Here is a 14,681-nt window from a genome sequence, read left to right as displayed (position 1 = left end):
TGGCACTGCATGATTTGAGTCCCTGGCAGCATAGTGTGTTACTGATGGTAGCCTTTGTTACTTTGGTCCCAGCTCTCTGCAGGTCATTCACTATGCATCCCTCCCCCCGTGTAGTTCTGGGATTTTTGCTCATTGTTCTTGTGATCATTGTGACACCACGGGGTGAGATCTTGTGTGGAGCCCCAGATCGAGGGAGATTATCCGTGGTCTTGTATGTCTTACATTTTCTAATAATTGCTCCCACAGTTGATTTCTTCACACCATGCTGCATGCCTATTGCATATTCAGTTTTCCCTCCAGCCTGGTGCAGGTCTACAATTTTGTTTCAGGTGTCCTTCGACAGCTCTTTGGTCTTGGCCATGGTGGAGTTTGGAGTGTGACTTTGAGGTTGTGGACAGGTGTCTTTTATACTGATAACAAGTTCAAACAGGTGCCATTAACACAGGTAATGAGTGGAGGACAGAGGAGACTCTTAAAGAAGTTGTTACAGGTCTGTGAGAGCCAGAAATCTTGCTTGTTTGTAGGTGACCAAATACTTATTTTCCACCATAATTAGCAAATAAATTCTTTAAAAATCAGACAATGTGATTTTATGTTTTTTTTTCCCTCCTCATTATGTCTCTCATATTTGAGGTATAGCTATGATGAAAATTACAGGCCTCTCTCATCTTTTAAGTGGAATAACTTGCACAATTGGTGGCTGACTAAATACTTTTTTTTTTTTTGCCCCACTGTATCTTGTCCTCATATCCCGAACTCATATCCTGACCTCATATCTTGTCCTTATATTGTGTCACCATATCCTGTTATCATATCTCATCCTCTTATCCCATCCTCATCTAATCCTCATATTCCATCCTCAGGTGGGGCTGAGTTGTGATAAAGATATTGTAAGCCGAAAACAGAAGGGGCGTGGCTTTGTGGAAGTGGGCGTTATTTGCAAGCCAGACTGATGCACAAAAAGGGTTGAAAACAAAAGGGGAGTCACTTCAGGGGTGGGCATGATTTCGTAAGCGTGGCATATGAGGAAAGAGTGGATGAAGAGCAGAGCTTGTTAATTCAGGTATCGGAAGTCCATTGAAACAAAAACTCCCTCCTTCACATAAGGGGGTAGGTTAGGGTTCATTTAACTATTCTATATTTGTATTTGACATATAAGTAACATGTGACCAAGTATTATCAAAATATCTCCAGCTGTATAGAAGTTATGCTGGAACACACATTCCCAAAGACTTTAAATAAAAACCCCAACCCTTGCAAATGGGGGTAGGTTAGGGTTAAATTAACTATCCTATATTTTTAGTGGGCATACAAGTAACATGTGACCAAGTATTATTGAAAAATATCTCCAGCTGTTTGTAAGTTATGTAGTAACATATATTTTCCATAGACTTGATTGGCTGACTCTCGCAAATGGGGGTGAGTAAGGGTTAATTTACCCATCCTTTATTTTTTGTTGACATATTAGTGACATGTGTACCAAGTTTCATGTTAATATTACACACACACACACACACACACACACACATTGGGGGACATTTATCATTGGCTTTACACCACCTTAACCCCTTAAGGACCAGGCCTATCTTGGCCAAGGCCAATTTTATTTTTGCATTTTCATTTTTCATCCTCGCCTTCTAAAAATCATAACTCTCTTATATTTCCACCCACAGACCCATATGAGGGCTTGTTTTTTGCGACACCAATTTTACTTTGTAATGTCATCACTTATTTTACCATAAAATGTACGGCGCAGCCCAAAAAATATTATTTATGTGGGAAAATTGAAAAGAAAAATGCAATTTAGCAGATTTTGGAAGGTTTTGTTTTCACGCTGTACACTTTATGGTGAAAATGACCTGTTTTCTTTATTCTGTGCGTCAATATGATTAAAATGATACCCATGTTATATGCTTTTCTATAATTGTACTGCTTAAAAAAATCTCAAAAATTTTAACAAAATTAGTATGTTTGAAATTGCCCTATTTTGACCACCTATAACTTTCTTATTTTTCCGTACACGGTGTGATATGAGGGTTCATTTTTTTGCGCTGTGATCTGTAGTTTTCATGCAACACTTTTGCTAAGGTTTTACTTTTTATAATTTTTTAAAATTTTCCTTTGGAATATAATGTGACAAAAAAGCAGCAATTTGGGATTTTTTAAATTTTTTTTATGTTTACTCCGTTCACCGTACGGGATGATGAACAATAGATTTTGATAGTTCAGACATTTACACACGCGGCGATACCAAATATGTTTATATTTTTTTTTACACTTTTTGGGGGGTAAAATGGGAAAAACGGATGATTTTCATATTTATTGGGGGAGAGGATTTTTCACATTTTTTTAAATCATTTTTTTTACTTTTTTTTTTACACTTTAATAGTCCCCATAGGGGACTAATTATAGCAAACATTTGATTGCTAATACTGTTCAGTGCTATGCATAGGGCATAGCACTGATCAGTGTGATCACTCGATCTAAGACCAGAGCAGAAGACCCCAGGAGACAGCCTGAGGCAGGTGAGGGGACCTCCACCCGCCATTATGGATGATCGGATCCCCGCGGCAGCGCTGCGGGTGATCCGATCATCCATCTAAAGTACCGCACTGTGGCAAATGCCGTGATCTGTATTGATCACAGCATCTGAGGGGTTCATGGCGGATATTCGCGCTATCGCTGATATTGGCCATTACCGGCAGGTCCCTGGCTGCTGATAGCTGCCGGGACCTGCTGTGCATGACGCAAGCACCAGACCGGTGCTCGCGGTCATGGCGGAGCATAATTGTACGTCATGGTGCGTTAAGTACCACGGCACCATGACGTACATTTACGTCAATTGTCATTAAAGCGGTTAACCCTGGGCCTTAAGGACCAATGATTTCCCAGGACGTCATGGCGTTTTCCGGTGCCTGCCACGCGCTGGGCAGAGATCGGAAGCGGATGCCTGCTGAAATGCTTCAGCAGGCATCCAGGGCAAACGCCGAGGGGGGCCATGTAGGTCCCCCATGTCGCCCTTGCGATTTGCGGCGATACCGGGCTGATCGGGTCTCTGGGACCCGACCTCCCGGTAATTTTGCATGATCCCAGTTGTCACAGACAGCCAGGACCATGCTGGAGGCTAGGAGGGGGGGGCGGTTACTTCCTCCCGCCCTGCCCGGACCCTGGAAGTCCGGAGAGGACGGGAGGAAGACCGGAGGACGCGGCGGCGGACGGGGGAGTGCTGGGGCCCGGCCCCGGTACTTACCTCGTCCCTGAAGACCTGAATCCCAGCGATGAAGATGGCAGCGGCGGCGACAGGTGAGTTCCTCTTCAGCCGCGGTCGGGCCCTTTACAGCAATGCGCATCGCCGTAAAGCGACATGCATTGCTGTATTGGGACCCTGTATACTACAACTTTCAGCATGCCCAGACAGCCCTTGGCGTCTGGGCATGCTGGGAGTTGCAGTTTTGCAACATCTGGAGGTCCGCAGTTTTGGAACCACTGTGCCCTTCCAGATGTTGCAAAACTACACATCCTCAGCATGCCCTTACTGTCCAGGCATGCTGGGAGTTGTAGTTCTGTAACATCTGACCCTTCAGATGTTGAAGAACTACAACTCCCAGCATGCCTGGACAGTTTTGGCATACTGGGAGTTGTAGTTTTGCAACATCTGGAAGGGCACAGATTGGGAACCACTGTATTAGTGGTCTGCAAACTGTAGTCCTCCAGATGTTGTAAAACTACAACTCCAAGCATGCTGGGAGTTATAGTTCGGCAACATCTGGCTCTAAAGATGTTGCCGAACTACTACTTCCAGCATGCCTGAGAATGTTTAGGAGTTCTGGTTTTGCAACAACTGGAGGCACACTGGTTGGGAAACATTGTCTGTTTCCTAACTCAGTGTTTCCCAACCCGTGTGCCTCCAGCTGTTGCAAAACTATAACTACCAGCATGCACTGATAGACTGTGCATGCTGGGAGTTGTAGTTTTGCAACAGCTGGAGGTCCCCCTCCCCCCTGTGAATGTACAGGGTACATTCACATGGGCAGGGGGCTTACAGTGAGTATCAGGCTGCAAGTTTGCGATGCAGCAAATTTTGCGCGGCTGCTCAAACTCGCAGCGGGAAACTCGCTGTAATCCCCCGCCCGTGTGTCTGTACCCTAAAAACACTACACTACACGAACACAAAATAAAATAAAAAATAAAAAACACTACATATACACATACCCCTACACAGCCCCCCTCCCCTCCCCAATAAAAATGAAAAACGTCTGGTACGCCACTGTTTTCAAAATGGAGCCTCCAGCTGTTGCAAAACAACAATTCCCAGTATTGCCGGACAGCCGCTGACTGTCCAGGCATGCTGGGAGTTTTGCAACAGCTGGAGGCACCCTGTTTGGGAATCACTGGCGTAGAATACCCCTGTGTCCACCCCTATGCAAATCCCTAATTCAGGCCTCAAATGCGCATGGAGCTCTCTCACTTTGGAGCCCTGTCGTATTTCAAGGCAACAGTTTAGGGTCACATATGGGGTATCGCCGTACTCGGAAGAAATTGCCTAACAAATTTTGGGGGTCTTTTTCTCCTTTCACCCCTTATGAAAAGGGGAAGTTGGGGTCTACACCAGCATGTTAGTGTAAAAAAATAAATTTTTTACACTAACATGCTGGTGTTGCCCTATACTTTTCATTTTGACAAGAGATAAAAGGGAAAAAAGCCCCCCAAAATGTGTAATGCAATTTCTCCCGACTACGGAGATACCCCATATGTGGGCGCAAAGTGCTCTGAGGGTGCACAACAAGGCCCAGAAGGGAGAGTGCACCATGTACATTTGAGGTGATTTGCACAGGGGTGGCTGATTGTTACTGCGGTTTTGACAAACGCAAAAAAAACAAAACCCCACATGTGACCCCATTTCGGAAACTATACCCCTCACAGAATGTAGTGAGGGGTGCAGTGAGAATTTACACCCCACTGGCGTCTGACAGATCTTTGGAACAGTGGGCTGTGCAAATTAAAAATTTTGTACAGCCCAAAGATCTGACAGACACCAGTGGGGGGTAAATGCTCACTGTACCCCTTGTTACGTTCCACAAGGGCTCTAGTTTCCAAAATGGTATGCCATGTGGTTTTTTTTTTTTGCTGTCCTGGCACCATAGGGGCTTCCTAAATGCGACATGCCCCCGAGCAAAATTTGCTCTCAAAAAGCCAAATATGACTCCTTCTCTTCTGAGCATTGTAGTTCGCCCGTAGTGCACTTCAGGTCAACTTATGGGGTACCTCCATACTCAGAAGAGATGGGGTTACAAATTTTGGGGGGTATTTTCTGCTATTAACCCTTGCAAAAAATGTGAAATTTTGGGGGGAAACACACATTTTAGTGAATTATTTTTAAAAATCTTTACATATGCAAAAGTCGTGAAACACCTGTGGGGTATTAAGGCTCACTTTATTCCTTGTTACGTTCCTCAAGGGGTCTAGTTTCCAAAATGGTATGCCATGAGGTTTTTTTTTCCTGTTCTGGCACCATAGGGGCTTCCTAAATGCAACATGCCCCCCCAAAAACCATTTCAGAAAAACGTACTATCCAAAATCCCCTTGTCGCTCCTTCGCTTCTGAGCCCTCTACTGCGCCCGCCGAACACTTTACATAGACATATGAGGTATGTGCTTACTCGAGAGAAATTGGGCTACAAATATAAGTATACATTTTCTCCTTTTACCCCTTGTAAAAATTGGGTCTACAAGAACATGCGAGTGTAAAAAATGAAGATTGTGAATTTTCTCCTTCACTTTGCTGCTATTCCTGTGAAACACCTAAAGGGTTAAAACACTTACTTAACGTCATTTTGAATACTTTGAGGGGTACAGTTTTTATAATGGGGTCATTTGTGGGGTATTTCTAAGATGAAGACCCTTCAAATCCACTTCAAACCTGAACTGGTCCCTGAAAAATTGTGATTTTGGAAATTTTGAGAAAAATTGGAAAATTGCTGCTGAACTTTGAAGCCCTCTGGTGTCTTTCAAAAGTAAAAACACGTAAATTTTATGATGCAAACATAAAATAGACATATTGTATATGTGAATAAAAAAAAAACTTATTTGGAATATCCATTTTCCTTACAAGCAGAGAGCTTCAAAGTTAGAAAAATGCAAAATTTTCAATTTTTTCATCAAATTTTTGAATTTTTCACTAAGAAACGATGCAAGTATCAACAAAATCTTACCAATAACATAAAGTAGAATATGTCACGAAAAAAAACAATCTTGGAATCAGAATGATAGGTAAAAGCATCCCAGAGTTATTAATGTTTAAAGTGACAGTGGTCAGATGTTCAAAAAACGCTCTGGTCCTAAGGGGTAAAATGGCCTGATCCTTAAGGGGTTAAAGGGGAATTTCATGAAAAAAAATTTTTTTCTTCATATCAACTGACTCCAGATAGTTGAACAGATTTGTAAATTACTTCTATTAAAAAATCTTAATCCTACCAGTACTTATCAGCGGCTGAAGTTGAGTTGTTCTTTTCTGTCTGACAACAGTGCTCTTTGCTGACACCTCTGTCTGTCTCAGGAACTGTCCAGAGCAGGAGAGGTTTGCTATGAGGATTTGCTCCTACTCTGGACAGTTCCTGAGACACAAAGGTGTCAGCAGAGAGCACTGTTGTCAGAAAAGAAAAACTCAACTCAACTTCATCAGCTGAAAAGTACTGGCAGGATTAAGATTTTTTAGTAGAAGTAATTTACAAATCTGTTCAACTATCTGGAGCCAGTTGATATGAAAAAATTTTTTTTTCATGGAATACCCCTTTAATGTTCTAAATGTCCCTGCACATTTTGTGCAATTATATTTTTGGGGCAATATTTTTGTAGAACATCTTTCAAAGTTGTCTACTGTTTGGTGCACCGTATACCACAATTTGCAGTAGAGCTCAATTTATTATTTGCGCAAAATAAATGTAGAAGTATTTTTTTATGCAAATCTGCTTTTGTTGGCGTGGCCGACCCCCGCAGCGCGCACACACAGAATTCAGAACGAAATGTTCTGAATGCTGGTCAGTGGAATATCCCTTTAAACCTAGCTCTGTAGGTCACTGTTTTCTATAATTGCGCAGAATTTATCAAATTTGTGCACCATTTTGGTAAATTTTGAGAAACTGTGTAAAAAATATTCTACGCAAACGGGTAAAATCTCTACTACCTCTCACCAACATTGATAAATGTCCCCATTTGAGATATATATATATATATAGTATATATATATATATATATATATATATATATATATATATATATATATATATATATAGTGATAGTAATATTGCCTTATATCAAGGAGAAATGTGAGTTTTATATTATAAAGATGTATTATTATACAGTCATGGCTGTAAACGTTGGCACCCCTGAATTTTTTAATGAAACTGAAGTATTTCTCACAGAAAAGGATTGCAGTAACACATGTTTTGCTATACACATATTTATTCCCTTTGTGTGTATTGGAAATAAACCAAAAAAGGGAGAGAAAATAAGCAAATTGGACATAATGTCACACCAAACTCCAAAAATGGTCTGGACAAAATTATTGGCACCCTTAACTTAATATTTGGTTGCACACCCTTTGGAAAAAAATAACTGAAATCAGTTGCTTCCTATAACCATCAATAAGCTTCTTACACCTCTCAGCCGGAATGTTGGACCACTCTTCCATTGCAAACTGCTCCAGGTCTCTTATTGGAAGGGCGCCTTTTCCCAACAGCAATTTTAAGATCTCTCCACAGGTGTTCAATGGGATTTAGATCTGGACTCATTGCTGGCCACTTCAGAAATCTCCAGCGCTTTGTTGCCATCCATTTCTGGGAGCTTTTTGATGTATGTTTGGGGTCATTGTCCTGCTGGAAGACCCAGCTTTCTGACACTGGGCTGTAGAGTGCGACCCAAAATCCGTTGGTAATCCTCGGATTTCATGATGCCTGGCACACATTCAAGGCACTCAGTGCCAGAGGCAGCAAAACAACCCCAAAACATCATTGAACCTCCATCATATTTCACTGTAGGTACTGTGTTCTTTTCTGTTTTCAGTAAACAGTAGAATGATGTGCTTTACCAAAAAGCTCTATCTTGGTCTCATCTGTACACAAGACATTTTTCCTGAAGGATTTTTGCTTACTCAAGTTCATTTTAGTAAAATGTAGTCTTGCTTTTTTTATGTCACTGTGTCAGCAGTGGGGTCCTCCTGGGTCTCCTGCCATAGCATTTCATTTCATTTAAATGTCAATGAATAATTTATGCTGACACTGATTCTCCCTGAGCCTGCAGGACAGCTTGAATATCTTTGGAACTTGTTAGAGGCTGCTTATCCACCATCCAGACTATCCTGCATTGACAAATTTCATAAATTTTTCTCTTCCATCCACACCCAGGGAGATTAGCTAAAGTGCCATGTGTTGCAAACTTCTTGATAATCTTGCGCACTGTGGAGAAAGGCAAATCTAGATCTCTGGAGATGGACCTGTAACCTTGAGATTGTTGACATTTTTCAACAATTTTGGTTCTCAAGTCCTCAGACAGTTCACTACTCCTCTTTCTATTGTCCATGTGGCACACACAGACACAAAATGCAAAGACTAAGTGAACTTCTCTCCTTTTTATCTGCTTTCAAATGGGATTTTTATATTGCCCACACTTGTTACTTTCCCCAGGGGAGTTTAAAGAAGCATCACATGCTTGAAACAATCTTATTTATCCACAATTTTGAAAGGGTGCCAATAATTTTGTCCAGCCCATTTTTGGAGTTTGGTGTGACATTATGCCCAATTAGCTTTTTTTTCCTCCCTCTTTTGGTTTAGTTCCAATACATACAAAGGGAATAAACATGTGTATAGCAAAACATGTGTTACTGCAATCCTTTTCTGTGAGAAATACTTCATTTTCTAGAAAAATGTAAGGGATGCCAACATTTACGGCCATGGCTGTAGATGTACATATGTGACCTCCAGTGACAAGGTAGAAGGTCAGAGAATGGAGTAACAGCAAATTGTAGCAAATGAGATAGTACTGCAGGTTGTCAGGTTACTCAAGTAACATCATGTAAAACATTCTGCAAAGCCGTGTGCTCTTTATCTTGTACAACATAACCCGCCTAAAACTCTACATGTTTTCACCTCAGTGGACCTGCTATACAAAGGAATGTGCTGGAAAGTTTGACTGAGGCAGCACGGCTGTTCTTTAGCACAGCAGGAGAATAACAAATCTTCAGCAATCCCCCTGTGTGTTTAGCAGTCAGCTTCTCAGCCAAGAATAGTGATCGCTAGGACATGTTACAAAAAAACTATTACGCCATGTGATATTAGGTACCCTACGCTGCTCATAGATCTAAGTAATGAATTTCAACAAAGGCAAATCAACAAGTGTGTCCACTGGAGGGGGAAGGGGGGAAAACTGTTCATTAAAGGGGAAATGACAGACTATTCACCCGCACTAAGCCCAACACACGGGGTTATAGTGCGGGCTAACAGGAGCAAAACTATTTCTTACATAAATCGGTCGAGTAGGTGAAGAGTTATGGCCTCCTGTTTGCTATATTGCTACAGCTCTTCTATGCGCAACAGAGGTGGGGAGCTGGCCTGCCGAGCTCCCGAGCCTCCTCTATACACAGCGTGTATGTCCACTCCTGATATGAATCTCTGGAAGCAGAGATGACTGCTACTAGTTCCCTGAAGGAACCTATTAGGTGCTGCACACAGTCAAGGGCCTGATGAAGTGCCCTTTACGAGCAAGAAACCCTTATGAAGTGAATCCCTGCATTACGGATCTTTCTTCTACTGCACTGTGCCTGACAAGGATCCAGTTTTACATTTGCCACTTTTGCTGCTACTACGAACCAGTGAGCGAGGCCCTGACTGGAGGATCCAGGCTGCATGCAGAGTCCTTCTTATGCTTCATATGGTGTTGTGTGCACAGCGCAACACATTCTGGTAAGCGTAATACTTTACCTTTGCCAAATATTTCTCACAGCACCGCACTAGGGGCATGTGTGTCTTTTCTCTCTTTTTCTCATTTATTATATATACATATCTATCTATTTATATATCTATCTGTTTATGCTATTTATTTATCTCTGCTAAATATCTGTCTGTATATCTCATGTCTATCTATGTATTTGCTTTGTGCCGTGATCTGTAGTTTTTACCTGTACCACTTTTGCATATATGTGACGTTTTTATTACTTTTTATTCTTTTTTTTTCTTAGATGTGATGTGACGTGAGATCAGCAATTTTGGACATTGGTATTTTTTTACATTTACGCCGTTCACTGTACAAGATCATTAACATTATAATTTAATAATTCAGACATTTTCACACATACCAAATATGTCAATTTATTTTATTTTTATTTAACACTTTTTTTTGTAAAGTCAGAAAAGAGGGAAATATTTTTTTTTTATTATTATTTTTATTGAGGGAGGGACTTGTTGATGTCTGCCATTATTGGTGGGCTCACATGCTTTGTAGCGAGTGTTGTTCCTGCGCTCAGTTCATAGCCGCGCAGTAAGTGTACGGTGCTGTGCGTGAAGGTACTCGCTGCAGCGCCTTACATTTATGGCACGTGTCCTTAAGGGGTAAAATCACAGATCTTGTATATAAAGTACAATGTAGTGGGAACCTAGATTTCTGCACTGTTCTGTGACTTTATTGTACTTTTTTTTAAAGAAATGTAAAAATTGACTATATCAATTCTTCTTATGCCACAAATACAAGAAATAAAAATAGTATCTTGAGCCAGTAGAGAATACAGTTACGATCTTTAAGAACTAAGATCCAATACAGTTGCTGCTATGTTAGTACATTCTTTTTATTTGGATACAAATTCAACTGGTTGGTGAAAAAAAAAAAAAGAAGCAACACAGTAGAGATCACTGGGGCAAAATGTTTCACCAGCACAAATTGCAGTTTATTGACTGATACCCATGATTCTCTATTTTGCCATATTTACTGCAGAAACTGTATACTGCTCGACCTTTAATACTACTGCGTGTAAGGCAAACATAAAATCTCATTCTTCATAAGAAATTCTTTACGTCATTGCAGTTGCAATGTTTTTCACCTTCACTTCACATGTGTATACGTTCTTGTCACATGGTTATATTCTTTCCTGACTAATAAATACAAATTTAGTAACCAGATAAAACAATGGCGTCTTTTATTTTTTGAAAAAAATATAATCTTAAATAAGGAAGCGCACACACTTTACACAACTATTGCAGCTACACCTTCTTTTCATTACTAAAACAAAAGGGAACCAAGCATACAAAGTGCAAGAATATAGTAAAATTACACTTACCACCACCAGGAGTGTAAAAACCCAGGCGGTTCTCCTAATGTGATATTTTTTTCCCATCGTATCTATAAAATAAAAAGAAACACTATGTTAATCAAGCAACCATAAAATGTTTCCAAATTATTCCCAATTGTTTGGCAAAACGCACAGTAGAAGTTGGAACACGGTACCAAAGAATAACATTAAAGGGAATCTGTAAGCTGCAATTCCCATTCCAAACTGATGACTTTGTTATATAGCTGTTAGGACAAGGAGTCATGTGGTTCCCTTCATATGTCTGGTCAAAGAGTCAATAGGCATTTCCTAGCCCCTGAAGTGCTGAGGTCTGAAAAATTTCCTCACCCCCACTCATGTACCTATTCAATTGACATTCAACTGGAAGCCAAGCACTGTTTCCAAATCTCACACCTGTACACTATTTGTATGTACAGTGCAGGGAGGATACTTGAAAACAGGGCTTGGTTTCTAGCTAACTGTCAATTATAGATGTGTGTGCCTCCATACATAGAAATATGCATTTATTTTTTGTGACAAAGAGTCAAATAGGTGTCCCCAATCCCCTGAAGTGCTGAGGGCTGGAATTCTTTATCACAAAAAAAAAAAAAAAAAAAAAAAAAGCATATTTCTATGTATGGAGGCACAAACAGATCTATGAAAGGTACCATGTGTCTCCTTGCTCTAACAGCTATCTAACAGTCTCAGCAGTTTGCAACATCAATTGCAGCTGACAGATTTAAGTGTTTATGCATTGCATCATATAAGAATTTATAAGCAAAAGAAGGAATTCTATCTTGAATGTGCAAGGTACATTGGTAATTGCCACAATTCCACACTACATAAATAAAGAATGACCCGGTGTGCAGGGAAAGACTGGATGTCCCAATTAAGCCACCCACTTACATGTCACCTGCTTATTTCAATGGCTGCTGTGTTGTACTACTGTTACATATTCCAGTGCTGAAATGGTCATCCACCATCTCTTCTGACAGAGATAAATGATTAAAAGTGATCAGTTACATGTATATTAAAAGTAAATGGTCAGTTTCATTTCAAACAACTTTCCTCCGAGTTATAGCTTATGTGATTCACAACAAATTTGAAATAATTTCATTTACCAAAAACAAGAAGAGAAGTTTTCATCATTAGGTGTCTTTCTTCTGTGCAAAATGCTGGAATTCTATCTCTAGTAACAGAGACCTCTAGACACGACACAGGGAATGGGGGCAGGACTCAGCTATTGCTATGTGCAGAAGAGGGGAAGAGAGTCTGGGGTGTTTATCTGCAATTGGTGAGCCTGTCTGCCTCCTCAAGTAGGATCAGAGCTGTGCCTTAAAGGTAGATCCAGGTTTCACTCTTATTTCAGCAACAGCAGTTGTTTAGTGCTCAATGTAATCCATTCCTTGCTGTTCTGCAGATGGTTTTCTTAATTTCTGTTCACATAAAAATCCAGTACAATTGTAACACCTTCTCCCTCTACATGCCATCTATAGAAGTGTACTATAAATCATCCCTTAGCACAGTGAAGCCTGCCCATTCAAGTACACTTTCAGCACCAGCACTATGTCGTGACATAGCAATAAGAACTAGGTACAGTGCTGTACTTGGCCAGACAATGAAGGGAGGAAGTAACTGTGTATGCATTGCTGGACGTAGATTTGCCCTGTGAAATGGACAAATAACTGTGCACCATGACGAGGGCTCTCGGAGACTCATAAATTGTGGCAAAAGCCATGCCACCTAAATTATTGTTAAAGAAATAGTTTCAATAAATGTTTCCTTAACTCTTTCTGTGGATTTAAAAAAAAATAAAAAAATTAAAAAAAAATGAACCATTTAAAAAAGCATAATTGAGGCTGCTATATGTGGTTTTTAATTTCACACTTCTCCTCCACTAAAGTCAATAAGGAAAATGTGCATCAAAATAGGGCATTATAGTGCATACTTTTTTTTCAAAAAATTTAAATTTTCACTGAAGAAAAACAGTGTAAAAATACAGCTACAACTTCTTGGGGCGAGCAGACTCCCAAAGGGTCTTTGCTTCGGGATTTAAACAAGGTATATTAGATGATAATAATAAAAAAAACGCCACCATAAATGCTTGCAAAAAATGTCATAGAAATGCTTGAATAACAAAGTAAACTTGTGATAAAGCATTTCTGTCTATTTACAGAATATAGAATCAAGTAAAGAAAAAAATCTGTGAAGAAGTACAAGTCTGCTCCTTTCTTCAGCTCTTTCTTTGTACTTGCATTACAAGGATAATGGAATCTTTATGTTAGCTAAAAGCAGGTAATAAGGAAAGTAATGCAGTTGTCCTATGGCTGCTGATCTGCACAGATCCCTGCTGCGAGTACAAGTGTTATGAGCAGGTAATGTTAGCTTGGAATGGCAGCTCTGCTGGGTTTCACACCTATTACTTCCCTCATACAAAGTGGGAATTAGACCCTTCTGCCACATATGGCACTTAAATATTACAGGTAGAGCAGAGTGCTTCACATCACAACAGAGTAAGGGTGTCATGGCGTTAAAATAATATATTCTATTTATATGCCAGCAAATTCCTTTTTTTTTAACTAACTGGAGCCGCTACCATAGTGAAACCCAGTAATGTTCTCCAGCTGTATACAACCTCACAATAGACTGAAAAATTATATCAGGGGTCAGGCTGGGAAACCCATAGTAAGGCCTCCTTCTCCATTCCTTGCAGTGCGTTTAAACGATTGTAAAAAATTGCCAAGAATTTTAAGTGTTTTTTACATACATTTTTGGTGGCATTTTTGTATTTTATTATATTTAGTATATATGTTTTAAGAGAAGCCTATGAGAAAAATGCCATAAACATCGAACCCAGACATTGGAGAGCTGATGTGATTGTGAGAATTTACTTAGTCTGGCATTTCCCACGCCGGTCTTAAGTAAAAATCCTCTGGCTTCTGATTCGCTCGATTTATTAAGAGGTGCACACCTCTAAAATCAGGCACTTCAGTGGCTGCCCTTGCACCTCGCTTTTAAAAATATATGCAGATACATTTTACATTAGTACTGGAGTATACAATGCAGGAAATATGCCATGTGCAGGAGGCCACAACCCTTTATGCCTACTTTACACTAACTTCCATCCAGGGCAATGTAACGTTAAAAAAAATTCTACCTTTTTGACATCTATACTGGCTTCATAAATGACCCCCACTGTGCTTTCTTGTGGGGATATATTTAGATCTAGTTTTTAAAATTTAAAAAAATCTCCTGCTGTTAAATGGATAATGATGCTACACAAATTAATTCATATAAGCTTTTATATGACATTTTATTTTATTTTATGTGTTTTAAGGCTTAAAATTGTAATAGAAATTTTACAAATT

The 14,681-nt window shown here is 40.0% G+C and overlaps 1 protein-coding gene across 1 annotated transcript in view; it reads right to left on the bottom strand.

The window, feature by feature from the left end:
• SSBP4 (single stranded DNA binding protein 4) overlaps positions 1–14,681 on the bottom strand; it is a 455,748-nt gene that overhangs the window by 280,072 nt on the left and 160,995 nt on the right. The window contains exon 3 of the mRNA XM_056574391.1: positions 11,323–11,384. Within this exon, the coding sequence (XP_056430366.1) occupies positions 11,323–11,384 (62 nt within the window). The remainder of the gene's footprint in view (positions 1–11,322; positions 11,385–14,681) is intronic.

The sequence above is a fragment of the Hyla sarda genome, chromosome 1, assembly GCF_029499605.1.
Source record: "Hyla sarda isolate aHylSar1 chromosome 1, aHylSar1.hap1, whole genome shotgun sequence".
Taxonomy (NCBI): Eukaryota; Metazoa; Chordata; class Amphibia; order Anura; family Hylidae; genus Hyla; species Hyla sarda.
The sequence above is the reverse complement of the archived record's forward strand: the minus strand, read 5'-3'. Positions and strand labels throughout refer to the sequence as shown.